General features: G+C 40.6%; 2 protein-coding genes and 1 non-coding gene across 5 annotated transcripts; 1 reads left to right on the plus strand and 2 right to left on the minus strand.

Annotated features, from left to right (window-relative positions):
• Nucleotides 1-594: 594 nt before the first annotated feature.
• On the minus strand, nt 595-668 carry trnai-aau. The gene has a single exon. It is a non-coding gene; the product is annotated as a tRNA-Ile (tRNA).
• A 514-nt stretch (nt 669-1,182) lies between these two features.
• larp7 (La ribonucleoprotein 7, transcriptional regulator) lies at nt 1,183-8,101 on the plus strand. Of its 2 annotated transcripts, none has more exons than XM_031756018.2 (13): nt 1,183-1,321; nt 2,062-2,273; nt 2,364-2,464; nt 2,569-2,652; nt 3,256-3,420; nt 3,530-3,638; nt 3,730-4,020; nt 4,196-4,349; nt 4,464-4,603; nt 6,590-6,702; nt 6,907-7,066; nt 7,261-7,352; nt 7,659-8,101. In XM_031756018.2, the coding sequence occupies exons 2-13, from the start codon at nt 2,075-2,077 to the stop codon at nt 7,734-7,736; spliced, it is 1,686 nt and encodes a 561-aa protein (XP_031611878.1). In that variant the 5' UTR covers nt 1,183-1,321; nt 2,062-2,074; the 3' UTR covers nt 7,737-8,101. The 2 variants fall into 2 exon arrangements, with proteins under 2 accessions (XP_031611878.1, XP_031611879.1); XM_031756019.2 differs by having other exon boundaries at nt 3,730-3,987.
• Nucleotides 8,102-8,392: 291 nt separating this feature from the next.
• Nucleotides 8,393-11,477, minus strand: LOC116332919. 2 transcript variants are annotated; one of them, XM_031756021.2, is made up of 4 exons: nt 11,197-11,477; nt 9,875-10,033; nt 9,369-9,523; nt 8,393-9,277 (listed from the first exon to the last, which is right to left on the minus strand). In XM_031756021.2, exons 1-4 carry the CDS (start codon nt 11,277-11,279, stop codon nt 8,481-8,483), a joined length of 1,194 nt encoding a protein of 397 aa, XP_031611881.1. In that variant the 5' UTR covers nt 11,280-11,477; the 3' UTR covers nt 8,393-8,480. The 2 variants fall into 2 exon arrangements, with proteins under 2 accessions (XP_031611881.1, XP_031611882.1); XM_031756022.2 differs by lacking the exon at nt 9,875-10,033 and having other exon boundaries at nt 11,197-11,468.
• Nucleotides 11,478-16,509: the final 5,032 nt, after the last annotated feature.

Below are 16,509 nucleotides of genomic sequence, written 5' to 3' on the forward strand. Positions count from 1 at the left end.
GCTGAACCCATGTGAAATGTGGCCTCAGCTTCCTTGTGTCAGATTTTAATGACACCCAGTGTTCAATACCCATTTCATTTTCTATACCCAGGGATGCTCGTCATATACAGCCTGTCTGACACCAACAACCATGCCATGTCATTGTCACTCAAATCATGCACATGCCTAAATACATGAACTTGCTGCCTCCATGATTAGCTTTCTAGATATTTGCCTTACTAAGCAGTTGAAAAGTGGTCTAAGTTGCTTGGAAAGAAAAGCGTCTGGACTTCTTTAGGTTGCTTGAAGAAGTTTCACCTCTCATCCGAGAAGCTTCTTCAGTTCTAAGGTCAAATGGTGGAGAGTCCCAGATTTAGCACTATGGGAGTGTCCCCCCAAGAGGGACAATGGACCCCCAGTGATCATCTACCTAATCGCACAAGCCAAGGTGTGAAAAAAGGGTCATTAGGGGGTCCATTGTCCCTCTTGGGGTCCAAATGCTTTTCTTTCCAAGCTCCTTAGACTACGATGACCTGGATGACTGAGAACCTTCGCAGACAGTTGAAAAGTGGTTTTTGTAGAAAAAAAAGGTAGAAAAAAAGAAAAATTAGTAAGTGGCCCGTACGGGGATCGAACCCGCGACCTTGGCGTTATTAGCACCACGCTCTAACCAACTGAGCTAACCGGCCATGTTGTAAAAGTGCAGAAAAAGTAAGTATAAGAATGATAGTTACTATGCATTGAAAACTTTATATTTTTGTTATAGATCACTTTCACCTTACTGACTTTAACAGAAATAAACAGGACTGAATACAAAATAAAACTAAAAAAGTTTTGAAAATTGAAAAATTTCGAAAAGACCGGAAGTGGTAGTGAAAATAAAAAAAATAAACATGTTAATGTTGAAGAAGACAGAGCATAACTAGCATTGAATCCATTATCAATATTATTGTATTTCTAAAAGCCTTTTTACAAATTATTTATTGACATGTTTTAATATGTGTATAAAGTGATTATTACTATCGTTATTATTGCTATTATTTTACTATCAAATTCAATGAATGATTAGGTAGACTGTGCTGTGTTTTATATTATCTTACATTTAGATTCACTAGTTTGCAGAATAAAATGTGGATATTACAACCTTCGCATTTGTTGGCTTTTTTACGGTGGAATTATTCACCGGAAGTTGTGTAAGTTGCCGCTCGCTCTTATGACGAATTTACCGTGCGACGTTACTTTGCGAAGCAGCGCCGTTTGCACGAAGATATCACGCTAGCTGCTGGTTTGTTATTTTTGTGAACTCGGTGTTAGGCTGGACTGTTTTCGCATCTGGAGCACGGTAAGTTATGTGAATCTTTCGGTCTCCTGAACGTTGAGAAAAAATCTGGCGGACTTTAAAAATTTTGGCATGACGGAAGGGTTTTTTTTTTTAAGTCACCACCCGCGAATTTCCAATTACTAACTTGGACGGCAGTGTTAGCTAACCACCAGCCTGGCAGCAAGGCATCCCCCGTGCACTTAGTAAAGAGCGGCTAAATGCAAAACTAACAATTTATATATACGTTTTTTTTTTACCAATAATTTTATCAATAAAATGATGGCATTATAAAAGGGGCGTGTTCGATATGGAGTGTGCAATCTGAAAATGGGTCAGAGTGGGCAAATCGTGCAAACAAACCCCACGAATTTAATATAAATATTACTACGAAGCAGGATTTGGAGTTAGCAGCATAATTTATGTCAGTTTTGGGGCAAAAGGTGGTTTTGATTATTGAAACTCTCTTTTAAACTAGTTGGCACTCGCACATCACACCTATTATTAAATGTAAGATCATATGGTTGATTATGTATCTCTGTACTTAAATTTAATGGTATGGCACTTTGTAACTTGCTGTTGTTGTTCTTGTGAGTCTCCAGATCTGTCTAAATTTTGGATTAAACCTTTCACAGCAGCATTGGCCCTGACCAGGCACAAGTTAGATCAGAAAAACCTGAATGTTGTTTGATATATGTTGTATCATAGATTAGAGCCATAGTACAGGCTCTAATCTTATAACAACACAAGCGTCTTTGTTGCAGTCCTGCCCCCGAGATGATTAACTCAGAGAGGGGAGCTGCCAATGCTGCGGCAGCAGACCCCAGCAGCAAGAAGGAGACGGAAAAGAAGAAGAGGTCCCGAGTCAAACAGCTGCTCAGTGAGGTGAAGAAGCAAGTGGAATTCTGGTTTGGCGACGTCAACCTGAGCAAGGACCGCTTTCTGAAAAAGCTTATGGAGGAGTCTGACAGTGGATGTAAGAAGCTATCAATACTTTATACGTTTCATTGAATCTTTTTGACTTGAGAGCAGCCTTAAACTTGTTACCACACATTATTTCTTATAGATGTTGATATATCTGTGTTGGCGAGCTTCAATCGAATGAAGCAGCTGACGACTGACACGAAGCTCATTGCCAGGGCGCTAAAAAATTCATCTGTAGTTGAGGTACTGTAAAGCAAATTTTCATTTTGTTAATGCTTTATAACTTCTATTTTATTTTAAAGTATTTGCATAATATAGAATCATTTAAAGGTGTGTGTGTGTTTCAGCTCAACCTCGAGGGAACTAAAGTAAGGCGTCAGCTTCCAATTGGGGAACTACCGAATGACGTGGACAGCCGCACAGTTTACGTGGTAAAAAAAGAAAAAGTCCTCTGGTGTCTGTTTGAGATGTTTGCTTTTCACGTGAATTTTAATACTTTCCACTGTTTTAATTATCACCAATTAAAGAGAGCAGAAACGATCCTATACTTTACACCTGAACGCAACATTTCTCTCTGATAATAATGTGATGTAATGTGTTAATGTGGTCATCTTAGGCACACAGCTGTGACTACGCCCCACCTACCTGTCATTCAAATTTCTATAACCCCAATTCCAAAAAAGTTGGGACGTTGTTTAAAATGTTAATAAACCCAGACTGACAGCAACAGGTCTCATAAAAGTCAGGACAGGGTCATGTTTCCCAGAGGGTAGCGTCCCCTCTTCTTTTAACGGTCTGTACACATCTGGATTCTGAGGAGACCAGCTGCTGTACTTTTGGTAGAGGGCTGAAGATCACAGCAGCCAAGCAAAAAGAAAGTCTTTAAAAAGAGAGGATAAGGTGCTTGGTGCATCCACTCTTTGTTTCAATCCGGACCAATTATTGAACAGCATCATCTTCTCCCTGTTGTTCACCTGCTCTAAATTCTTCTTGGATCCCAAACTAATGATTCTTTATTCTTCTCTTTTTCTAAGGAACTTTTGCCAAAGGATGTGACACACAGCTGGATAGAAAGAGTGTTCACAAAATGTGGAAATGTGGTTTATGTCAGCATCCCCAGATACAAGTCCTCTGGGGACTCCAAGGGTTTTGCTTTTGTCGAGTTTGAGAAAGAGGAGCAAGCACAGAAAGCTATAGAGGTGAGAACTCAGTGGGAATATTTCCACAGCTTTGATGTCGTTGACGTTAACGTGGTGTTTGTTTTTGGCTGGAACAGAAGATCATGGAAGAATTTGATCTTTCAAACAGATGCTGAACAATCCTCCTGAAGATGCTCCCAGGAAACCAGGGATTTTCCCCAAGACGTTGCACAGGAAGCCCATTTCTCTCTCGGCTGACAATCCACCATCTCGGATAGGTGATTTTATTTGGCGCCGTTGCAATATTGAAGTAAAGGATAGCGCTGCAACGTGTATTTATCCTGGCTTCTTTACATCCATGTGCTGCAGGTGAAGAAGAAGAGAAGAAGAAGCGAAAGAAGAAGAAAAAGAAAGAAGGTGCCACGGCACAGGCGCCCGCAGAGGAAGTCAAAGAGCAGGCGATGGAAGCGGAGGCGGCTGAGCAAAAGAAAGATTTTGACCCAGAGGCCACCGGCGCTCACAAGACACCGGGCAAACTGTCAGAGAAGAAAAGACGGCGGTCACATACGGCGGAGGGATCGGAGAGCGACGTACCATCGAAGATAAGAAAAACCAGCGAAAGTGAAGGTGGGGAGCGGGAGAAAGACGGAGCACAGAGTAGTAAGTCGTCTCTAAGCCGCCAGTGTAAAAAAAGAAAACTACAAAAAAAATCTAAATGGGACCGCTATTTGTCATTTTACCTCCTCATTGTTCCTCATTTTTAAGGTCAAACTTGTCTTTTCACACACAAACCAAAAAGTCGGTTGTTGTGTTAATTCTGTTCTTCCCCTCATAGAGTCGCCCACTCACAGGGACGCACAGCAGGCTGTTGAGAAGGGGAAAGAAAACAGAGATGACTCAACAATTAAAGCAAAAAGGAAGAGAAAAAAGAAGCACAAAGAGAAACTGAAAATTGGGGAAGAAGTGATCCCACTCCGGGTGCTTTCAAAGTACGAACCTGCATCCCTTGTTCTAACGACTTAATACAATTGTAAAAGGTTTTATAACTAGCAAACTGAACCCACTCTGTCGGCCGTGTTTATTCCTTCTTTTTCCACATCAAGGAAAGACTGGCTTGGATTAAAGCAGGAGTACCTGACCTTGCAGAAAAGCAGTATGTCAGCCCTGAAGAAGTGCATGAATAAAATAAATGACAAGGAGCACAAGATGATGGAGACAGATGGTGACCCTCAGGATGCAAATGGTGAGTTCTCTTCCAAACCTCACTTACAGGCCTCTAACTTTAAAAATGTTTCCCTCATCCTCCTTTATAATTCCCACATACCTCTTTTTTTTATATCCACAGGTAAGTTGAGAAAGCACCACAATAATAATGAGAATCCCATAAAATTTCCAATGTTGCGTGTCTCAATAAACTTGGCATTAGCTGGGGTGGCATTTGCAGTAAGTGGGCAAGTGCTGAAATTTCCATGTGTTGAAAACAAAAGTGTGTGATAAAACAGGAAACAATGATGCTAAACTGACAAAGATTTTTGGGAAAGTTTTTTAAAAATAATTTAAAGAAAATTTTCACACGACATTCCTCAACATCGCACCAGAAATCACACAGCATTACTCTGAAAAGGACAGATTGTTCAGCTGCTCATTAACACAATTATCCAATCAGCCAATCACATGGCAGCAACTCAGTGCATGCAAACATGAACGTGCTGAAGTTCAAACTGAGCGTCACGATAATGAGGAAGAAAGGTGATTTATGTGGCTTTGAATGTGGCGTGGTTGCTGGTGTCATAGGGCGGGTCTTAGTTTTCAAGAAACAGCTCATCTGCTGGGAGTTTCCCACACAGCTATTTCGAGGGTTTACACAGGATGGTGTAAAGAAAGGGAAAAAAAATCCAGTGAATGGCGGGGATACTCAGGAGAGAGAGGCCAGACTTCAAGTTTGCTGGAAGTAGGGACGTTCCTGGCGACTAATTTCTTAGTCGACTAAACAAGGAAAAAACAAATGAGACTAACAGACTAGTTTAAAACAAAGAAATACTCAGATATCAAGTGAAATTTTAGGACCTTCTAATGGATAATAGCAAAAAAGTGTCCAAACAAAGGCATTTGAACCCTTTAATAACAACAATGAATTCTTACAGTGATGAATCATCCTTTAAGTGCTGCTTAACTGTGTAGAAACTCACATTGTTTATTATGGATACTGTGTGCTCTATTCTAACATAATGAAACAGGAAAAAAAACAGATGTTAAATGTACGAAAGCGTGTTACTTACAAAATACGTTCAAGTATTATTAAAATATGGCAAATTCATAGCTGAAAAATAATAAATTGTTCTACAGTTCATAACAATAATTTCAATAAAAGTTCAAATATAAAACGACAACAAAATAATATGACGACAGCGACACCCTTAAGCAGAGTCCAAACCTCCCTCTGCCCAGCCACCTCCTTCAGTTTATCTGGGGGAACACTGGGACAAGAGATGCAATCTCTCCAGTGTGTCGTGGGCCTCCTCCTGGTAGGACAGGCCCAGAATACCTCACCCAGGAGGCACCCACCCAAACTGGCTCCTTTGGATGTGGACAAGTAGCAGTTCACCTCTGAGCCTCTCCCAAACTACTGAACTCTTCACCCTATTGCTGAAGCAGAGCCCATCCACCCTTTGGAGAAAGCGAATTTCTTTAGCTTGATAATATCGTTCTGAATTTTTGCACAACATTATTGGGGCTGCAGCTCCACCTGGTGGCAGATGAGTGCATAACATTTTGGACACAACTTACTGGCACTGGACATCAAATAAATGTTAACAATTAGATCAAACGACTAGTACGACGAGTCATAATAGAGATTACTCAACTAGTCACACAGATCTCTAGTGGGAAGGTTACAGTAACTCATCATAGCTAAGGTGTGCCGAAGAGCATCTCTGAATGCACCACACCTGGAGCCTTTAAGTAGATGGACCACAACAGCAGAAGACCACACCGCGTGCCACTCCTATGTAAGACTTGAGGCTGTTTTGAGGGCAGAACTGGGTCCAAACCAGTACTAGAAACATGTACCTAATATAGTGGCCGGTTTGTGTATATTAACAAGCTGCCAGAATCTGAATGAAGCTTATTGAAATGTATATCTCATTCATCTTAGAACTATATACATTTACAGCTTTCAGCACTAAAACCTATGAAATTAAACTGATTTGTGTTTTTGCCTTTTGTCTAGTTGATGAGAATAACAAAAGTGAAAAGGCAGCTAAGCAAGGACCTCAGTTTGTCAGTGGGGTCATCATGAAGATTACAGACAACAAGCCGCTACCAGGGAGAAAGATAATCAAGGTACTCTCATCACCTTTGTTGAAGTGGACCAAATGTGGTTGGACACGTCTTCATTTATTTTTTTGTAGCTTTGCATGATTCACAGCTCAAAGTAATCCTTCTTTGTTTTAACACATGGTGTGGTGCAGCCCCACAGTTCATTTGTGTATCCACATTACACGATGATTCCCGTAACCCCGCTAAAGAATGACACTGTGTGTGTAGGACGCGCTGTGTAAAATTTCTCCAGTGGCCTATGTTGACATCTTGGAAGGAGACGCTGAGGGACACATCCGCTTTCACAGCCCAGAGGAAGCGAGAGCAGTCAGCGACATCAGAGCAGAGCTGCAGAAAGAGCATAGCTGGAAGCTGGAGATCCTCACAGGTGTGAATTTTATTTCCTTATTTTCTCTGAAACCCTTTTTTAAAAATTGTATTTTGTTTGGATTTCATAACTGATGATGGAGAAAATGCTCTGTCGGGCCATCAGGCTTCTGTGTTTTTAAACCAAAGATTTGATAAAACTGTGAAAGGTGTCCTTTAATGAAGTTCACTCTGTTTCTTTCTTTCTTTTTAAAGGTGACCATGAACAAAGGTACTGGCAGAAGATCCTCGTGGACCGCCAGGTCAAACTGAATCGTCCAAGGGAAAAGAAGCGGGGTACAGAAAAGGTGAGCTCTACCTTACAATGTGAAATACTCAAATCTGCATACATGCTGCAGTGTGCATCAGTGCATCTGTGATTATTTATTACATTATGTGTATAAACAACTTTAAACACGCACACAAAGCTGACTTTCTTTGTCAGTGTTACAGCTAAACGCTGCACCTTCATGTGTTATACTCACAGCAGGACAAAAAAAAAGTCACTAATACCTGGAGTAATTTTATCACGTTAGCGCACCCATTCATACATACACCTCCCTGTTGTCTATCTGCTATCTCATCTCATTTTTAATTTCCTGTCACATTTTCAGCTCATATCCAAAGCCGAAAAGATCATCATCGCCCGCGCCAAGGAGGCTAATAAGCACATCCACTTCGATGACGACTGACAGCTACTGAAATTAGTTTTTAACAGCCGAGCGAGACTCTACTCTGTAGACTTAACATGATGTAATTTAAAGAGGACCGCTGGTGTTGGTGTGTACCTGGAAGAAAGTGAACAGACCCTCATAAAGAAGATTAAAGGAATAGCCTTTAGCTTTGTTGTTGTTTGTTTTCGTTTAGTTTTTTTTTTCTTGCACTGGAGCAGGTAAGGTCATGTGGAATACAGACGTTTTGGCAACATACTTTTAATTGATGGGCTTTGAAAAGACAAAAAAGATTCTGTATAGATGTAAATATAACTGAGTTGGAAGTTCTCTCAGTTAAGACAATGCCTTGTGTTATTTTTTAATAAAATGTCATTTCACGATTACAGCATTTGTGGTGTATTCACAACATAGTTTTGCAAAAGTTTGGAAAGTGCTCCTGAGGTTTGTATGAAACACACTGAGGTCATTTAAGCAGATTGGATTACTTCTCACTGAAACAGTGACTGATTTTTAAAAAGTGTACGCACCTTTTATTATCTGGACCAAGTCCACATCTGTCTGTCTAAACCTGTTTCCCATAAAGTGCCTCTCACTTTTAAGATTACATAAGAGTGAAATTGAGACGCCTACGAGTATAAAAATAGCTGATTTTACACAATCTCCCCATTCATGGCTTTTTTTTTTTTTTTTTCTTTTTTTATTGCTGTAGAAGTAGAAACTACCTGAGGTAATATGTGGCGGGACCACACCTTGTCAGCCACCTTAGTTTCTGGTAGAAACCATGCAGCTGATTATTTGGTTGCTGTGGTCTATACAGCTGTCGCCATCAGGCCAAGTCCCTCCTCGGCCCAAATCGCTGTACCAGTACATCTTAGATTCTCCGTTCTCTGTGGAGCATTCGAAGCTAGAAAGCAGTTCAGTGTCTGCAGGACTCTGTGGTTTCTGTGTGGCACCTCTGGAGGAATTACAGGCTGCGGCCTTGTGTATTTTGGCGTGTTGTCTCAAAGTCTTTGGGCTGGCTTTGCTGTCGTCAGGAGATTTAGGTTTGCCCACTGACAAAGTGGTTCTCACAGTGGTGAAGCTTTGCGGCGAACGCCAGACTCTGTAGTCGTCCGTCACGGTACTCGCTGCATGGCGGGGGACGTCGTTTATCTCGAGGGCTGGCAGATTTTTCACCTGGCAGTGAACGCTGTGGTCTGCTGGTGAAGAGAAATCTGTGGTGTGGCCCTGAAACTTGGTTTCAAGGGAACAACTGTTGAACTTCTCAAAAAAATCACTGCCTTTGTCAAGGTGTTGGTGTGTAGACCAAGGCTGCTTTGGCTTGAAGGGCAGTCTCGGCTCCAGCGGGAGATCCTTGCTGCTTTGGTTAGAGTGCTTCAGCTTGACTGGTCTGGGGTTTGCTGGGTGGGGGATGTAATCCGATTTATAGCTGGTGGTGTTTGCAATGCGTTCTGGTTCCTTCGCCAGTGCGAGCATGTTGCCTAATCCATGCTTGACTGTCAAACTGTCTTTCAGGATGATTGGCTGGCGCTTGCTGCCCTCCCAATGTTTAAAATCATCTGAGGGGAAAAAACAAAGTGGATTTAACTCAGGATGCAAATTTTGCCATATTCCTTGATATCTCACAGTAATATTCTTGAAGTTGCTTACTTTGATAGATGCTCATGTAGTCAGTCCTGGATGGTGTCTGGTTTGCCGGATGGTTTGCAGCACTGAGTGGGCCTTTGCATCGTCTGTAGTCTGGCTCTGGTGGCTGTGGGACCTTTGGTGGCTTTTTTATCCATTTTTGCTGAATGTAAAATGATCTGAAACACACGACATATGATGGAAAATCTGTCATTTTTCTTTGGCAGACCAACACATTTTTACTTCATGAATGATAGAAAACAAGAAAGATGCCACACCAACAACTCGATTCCCTATTACCATTAATCAGCTGATTTCAGAGCAAAGATTGCACAGTCGTCTTTATGTTCTTTTGTGCACTGAAATGTTGTCATGGCCAGTTCAGTCTTATTTAGCTGAGAAACCATCCATCAGTTGCTGTATGCACGTGGGCAGAGCGCCAGCCAGATTTATCGCACTGTCCAAAATTGAAATATCTCTTTCCTCAGCTAACTAAAATCTAATGACATTATAAAGGGAAAAGAAAATACCTCAAAGAGGTAATCTCATGACTTGTCCCCTTCAGCGGATGGTAAGGGCTCTTCTTTGCTGCCGTTGTCACGATTGCTACATAACAGGTGGGAGGAAGGAACCTCTCCTGGTACTCTGTGGTCATGGAGGCCTTTGTTTGGGGTTTCAGAGAGTGCTTCCTGGAAAGTTTATGGAGTGCATCATCATTGAAAGGGGATCTATTTTTGCCTTTCATGCATTAGTTTCAAATAATGGTAACACACATGACAAAATAATCCTTGTGAGGCAACAGTTTAGGATGCTTGCTGCTCTAAACGCCCACTTTCATGCCCTTTTTTCTTTATTCTTGGCTCTGTAGTGTCAGTGACAAAAATAATCCTAATATAGCCATCACAGGCACATAACTCAGGCTGTGAGCACAGCACCTCCACCCACCTGCTGTTCAGACCTTCTGGTTACAGAGGCTGCCAATCAGAAAATGGCTTAAAGGGAGAAGGGCTGCAAAATGGTTTTTTTTTTCACAGCCTGCATCAAGTAGACCTTAAACATACACTGAAAAATGTCTGAGCCTGACTGTTACATCTATTTTATTTATAGCCTATAGCACATTTAAACAACAGAAATTAATCCAAAGTGATTTAGAGACACGCCCATTTACATCTCAAGTCTCTAAAAATAAACATAAAATAAAAACGGCTTCAAAATAGATGAAACACTGAAATGATGATAATAATGATCGTGTAAGTAAAAATCAGTGATTTGGTAGTCATTAAAATGTGTTCAGATTTTGCAAATTTGTGACGGTTCATGTCATAAATATCGATAATAGTATAGGTATAGGTAATACTGGCCCTGTATGTATTTTTGTATTGGATTGATACCAAAATCCGGCACAGCAATGGCATCAAGGTTCAGACAATTAAAAAATTGTATTTAAATGTACTTTAACTCAACTTTAATTTCAAAAAAGCAAAATAACGGGCTTTTTTTGGGGTTTCGGCGCTGGAGTTAGCACCGCCAGTCCAAATCCATCATAGCATTTTAAAACTGAAAAGAGTGTATCCTATAGCATAAAGTCTGCTCACACCTCTTTTGGTGACACACAACTACAAATGCTTCATGTTCGTGTAACTGCATGCCAGCAAATTCCATTAAAATTCAGTGAAATTTGAAAAAATACACGCAGAAACAAGCTAGCTCTTTCCCCCCGCTTTCGCATAAAACTGCCGAGTTTCCAACGAAAGAAAATCTCTCACACACAGACACTCTCTCTCACACACACACACACACACACACACACACACACACACACACACACACACACACTCACAGCTGGGCTCACCTTATCTGTGCAGCTGGCTGCTTGTTGGTCTGCTGTCTGCCAGTTTTCGGGTGCATTTCTGCACCCTGGCTGGTTCTCGGCATCCCGCAACTCCGACTTGTGTTAGTCCCGCTCTGTGGTCGCTGCAGGCCTAAAACATATGAATAATTGACGGCATGAACATGGGACGTGTGCTGAACGAGAGTGGCTCGCTGCTAAAAATAAACATCGGTGGATTAGTGTGTGATGCGAGCCGGTTTGTCAGAACACCGGTTGTCATGGCGAGGACGCAGGCTGTGAAGATGCGCGCGCGCAGCGAGACTCGAAACCTTTGCTCGAAGCTCTGTGTGCATGTCACCCGTGGATTTTTTTGCAACGTGACGCGGATTCCCATCTGTCACTTTGCAACTGCTTTGAGGGCATTTCTTTCTCCCCACTCCCTCCCACACCCCTGCCCTAAAAAGCATAAAACATGTACACGTGCACCAACAACTACATATAATTTGGAGTGGTCTAAAACAAACCGTGACCTCCCCGTGTGACCTATCCACTTAAAAATGAGGTCTTGAATTCGTCAGATCTGGTGTAATCCTGTGATCCCTCACTAGATGGCGCCCGCACATTAAAAAAGACCCATGACTCACAATTTAATGAACCTACCTACTTCACTTTGTAGTTTTTCTTGACACCAAGAATCAAATAAATTATTTCATCCGTAATAAAAACTTTCTAAATGGTAAATGGATTAGTGCTTATATGACACCTTTTCTACTCTTTTACTCAGAGCGCTTTTTAGAACATGACTCATTCACCCATATTCATACAAGGACCTTTTTCTAGTGGTTTCTATCTAACATTCAGACACTAGTGGATGCATCTGAGCTCAATCCAGGGTTCAATATCTTCCCAAGGATACTTTTACATACAGACAAGAGTAGCCAGAGATCAAAACATCAACCTTAAAATTACATAAGTGACCTGCTCTTCTTTCTCCTGAGTCACAGGACCAAGTACAACTACTTGTTTCAGTTTGGTGCTAGATTGGGACATAACTTAAAGCCGTATAAACAAAAAGAAAAAAAAAAATATATATATATATATATATTATATATATATATATATATATATATATATATATATATATATATATATATATATATATATATATATATACCCATGAGACCAGCACTATTTTTCTGTCTTCTGTTGTCCAATTTTGGTGAGCTTGTGCAAATTGTAGCCTCTGTTTCTTCTCCTCAAATATTATGGTTTTGAGTCCCATCTGGCTTGCTGACAGCAGCACCCATCTGCTTCATGTTTTGATGCATTGTGCACTCAGAGATGCTCTTCTGCGTACCTTGGTTGTAACGAGTGCTTATTTGAGTTGAGTTTCTATTGTCTTCTTGTCAGCTCAGAGCACATTCTTAAACACTCACCACTAACAATGGCACACTCAAAGTCACTAAAATTCAGCTGTACTTCAGCAGGTCATCTTAACCCTGTCTATGTGTCTACTTGTACTGAGTTGCTGCCACGTGACTGGCTGATTAGATATTGGTGAAGGAGCAGGTGAACATGTGTACCCGGTGAAGAGGTTGGCGAGTGTACATTGGATATCTGAGGAAATACTGGTCACGTCTGGTTACAGGTGACTGTGTCGGGTCATTGATGTTTTCAGAGTGTGAGAATTCAGAATAATAATATAACAGCATTCAGCAGTAGCTTTGCTGTAACACTGAACATCTTGTCTTTCTTCTAGAATTACACCTGATCCATTTGTATGGCCACAGTCCTTCCACAGATATTCTTTTTAGATTAAATAAACTGTTTTTTATTAATTTCATTTTATTAATCCTTGAAAAACAAAAAACAAAAAAAAACAAAGGAAACTTCATTTACACTGATGTTTAATTTGATGTTTAACATGGTCTAAAGATACACAGTAAAAAAACAAAAACAATTAAAGATACAAGATAAAGATTGGAGAAAGGACTCGTGTAAAACAAGTACAGACAGGAGCTAACTTGTGTATGATAATTAGGTTAAGGTGGTCTGAGCATAGAAACTGAAAGCAGTGCTTTACATTCAGTCAGACTTGAGGAACTTGGCATGATCATCAATCACTGGGCTGATGTTTGATATAACCAACACTCTGGCATAGAAGTTATGTAAAATGGCTCTTTCCAAATAAGAGTCTTATAGTTCAAAAAATCCAGAGAAGACCACCCAACAGTTTCATATAAGGTGCAAAGATCTGTACTATAAACACCTCCAGTACTGAGCCTGGGAGTAGCATCAGAACAAAATTAAAAAAAAGACGATTTAATGAACTCGCAGCATCAGAAGAGCCTTGTATTTATTTAATTGGACACTATCAGCCTAACAGGCTGGCTAACTTAATGAATTCCTGTGCAAAGTGCCTTTTGAGTCAATACACATTAGTCAGTAAATTGGATGAAATACAAGCTGCTGACAGACTGCCCATCTATAAAAATGGGCTCTATCCCTAACACACAGGTGTCATTTCTCCCAGCTCTGGCTGATTAGACTTTCGCTCGGGATGAGGTTGGGAATTGCACAAGGACACAGGACCTCATCTGCTAATTCTAAAGTGGCGATTTTGTGCTCCAAAGCTAAGAGCAGAGTAGGGAGACTTCAGCAGTTGAGGAGGCTTCACCTGAATGAGCATAATCAGCTTGCCTGTAAGACCATGTGAGTATTTACCATGAACGAAAAAAACTCCTGGATTTTGTGCTCGGATGAAGCGTTACATCATGCAACAAAACAGCAATTCCAGTTTTCCACTTTTGTTGTCACCTGATGAATTCAGAGTTTTCTAATTGGTTACTGACTCCACAAAAATAGTGAAAGCAATTTTTAAAAAAACAAAACAAAAATACAATCACTCTCCAAGAATGGCGTGTTTTCTTTCTCTTGAGGTAGATTTTGACAATAACTTTTTGATCTAAAAGATACAGATCTCCAGTAGTTTTAGTTTCAGGTTACAAGCCAGAGATTCGAGTGCTGATTGTGCGGGGTCAAGCGCCACTTCAGAAAACAAACTACTGCAGAAAATCCTTGATTAGTCTTGGAACATAAATACAGAAAACCTGCTCTTTAGACCACGTGTCAGATCTGCACTGATAACTCGGACATCTGCAGCTGTGCCTGTGAACTCGCGTTTCCTTCATTCTGACTGACTTGGAGTGGAGCTGCATTAAAATGCAAGAGAGCTGGAAAGAAGAGCCTCGGAATAAGGAGTCAGGAGGATGGGGAGGTTTATGGATATTTGAAGTCTTTTGCCATTAAGCATTTCTGACTGCAAATGAGAAAAATAATTCTCTATTCAGTATTGCTCAGAATTAATTTCGGCATCTTGAAACGGGTGAGGCATGTGGAGAAATAGATTTGATGTTCATGGGAGGAAACTGGTGCACTTATCCTGCACTGTGAGTGGTGTGCCTTTTATTTAATGTTGAGCAGTATATGTTCTCATGAACAAAATCAGGAAATATCATTAAATGAAAAAGACCGACAGTTCAGCTGTTCATTCAGACTAACAGCACTCTGCATGTCAGTGTTTCTGCACGTGATGCATAATAAGGGGAGCTCTTGCATTGATGAATACAGCACAAGTAAGCCAGATGGTGTTACCATAGCCCAGTAGATGCATTAGATTGTTACTGGATGTGGATTAGAGTTGATGCAGAGTGAGAGAAATATCACAATGTTGATTAACACCTTATCAACACTGAAGGACTCAAACAGTCCAGATGTGGGGTAGACAGTGGGGTCACGAGGTGCCATATAGTCATTCTGTTATTGGACTTTGTTGCCTTAATAGCCCAACTGAGGGCTATTAACCCAAATCAAGTCCTGTGAAAAACTAAATGCACTCAATGTTTCAATAGCTTGTAAAACCACCTTTCGCTGCAATAACTTGAAGTAACAGATTTCTGTTTGACTTTATCAGCTTCACTTCATTGATCTCTGCGGGCATTCATCCTGTCCTTTCACAGCTCTCTTAATCTCCTGCCACAGTTTTTCAGTCAGGTTGAAATCTGGACTTTGACTGGGCCATTGCAACACCTTGATTTGTTTCTTTTTCAGTCATTCTGTTGTAGACCTGCCCTGCTTGGAGTCATTGTGACTGCAAAACAAGCCCAAATCATCACCCCTCCACCAACGTGCTTGATAGTTGGTTTGAGGTGATTGTGCTGATATGCTGTGTTTGGGTTTTGTCCAACATGCAGTGCACTATGGCCAAACGTAGCACTTTTCTACTACTTACCTTCTTAAATTTTTGGAAGAAGTGAGACTTGAGTTAGTTTTTTACAGGACATCGTGTAAAGTTTGTTGTTCACATAACTTTATGTGAGGAGAGTTTGCTCTTTGAAGGAAGAACATATATGACATTAGGGGTCTCAAAACAATCAAAACAATTGTTTAATTGTTTACCTAGTATTGATTATCTGAGTGAACTTTTTTTTTTATACACAGTGGATCTTACATTCGTCTGTAAGAGGAAGTTGATGCAGGTTTGTCAAGTTACTTATTGATGCCTGAACAAAGAGGCCCATCACGCAGCCTTTTCGCATTGTTAGAGCTACTTACAGGCTAAGTTCTATGATTTTTCTAATTGTGACCTTCTAACCAAGCACAGGCTGACAGGGGTGTGTCTGTGGATAGGCTGGGGTTTCATTTTTTCATTTTTTTTGTTTATTGTGGTTTAAAAACAGATTTATGACAATGATGTTACCATGAAATCAAAAGAAAAATAGGAAGCAATAAAGCAGTTAGTGAAATCCATCTGTTACTTTGATGTATTTTTTTAGCACAGCAATGAAACTAAAAAACAAGTGCACAGGGGTGGCGAGGAAGTCTGAAACCATCTGCTATGTAGATATTTCATTTTTAAAACCTTTAATTCTGCTCATATTTTCTTATGAGCCGTATGAATATTTGATACAAATACAGTTTTGTGGGTCAGTTGCTTGCATCCAATAGCTAAATGCAGAAATCAGTGCATTGAGCTACTGTATATTTTTATTGTTCTGTCGCCCCCGTTCACATTGATTATTTATGTAACATTGTCTTAAAGCCAAATGCAGCATTCATCCCAAACATAGTTCAGTCCTGAGCGGACCTCATTCATCACACAGATGTTCATCATGCTGCACTGCTGCTTGACCCTGTTTGTTCTGTTGAAGCCCACAAATGGTCCAAACCAAAAATGTGCCCACTCAAGGCAGGGGAGATGTCACAAAATCAAAAAAGAATGCATACTGTTAGTGTAACCTGTGACCACGTATTGATTCAGTTGTGCAGTGCATG

Source organism: Oreochromis aureus, linkage group 3 (genome assembly GCF_013358895.1).
Source record: "Oreochromis aureus strain Israel breed Guangdong linkage group 3, ZZ_aureus, whole genome shotgun sequence".
Classification (NCBI taxonomy): domain Eukaryota; kingdom Metazoa; phylum Chordata; class Actinopteri; order Cichliformes; family Cichlidae; genus Oreochromis; species Oreochromis aureus.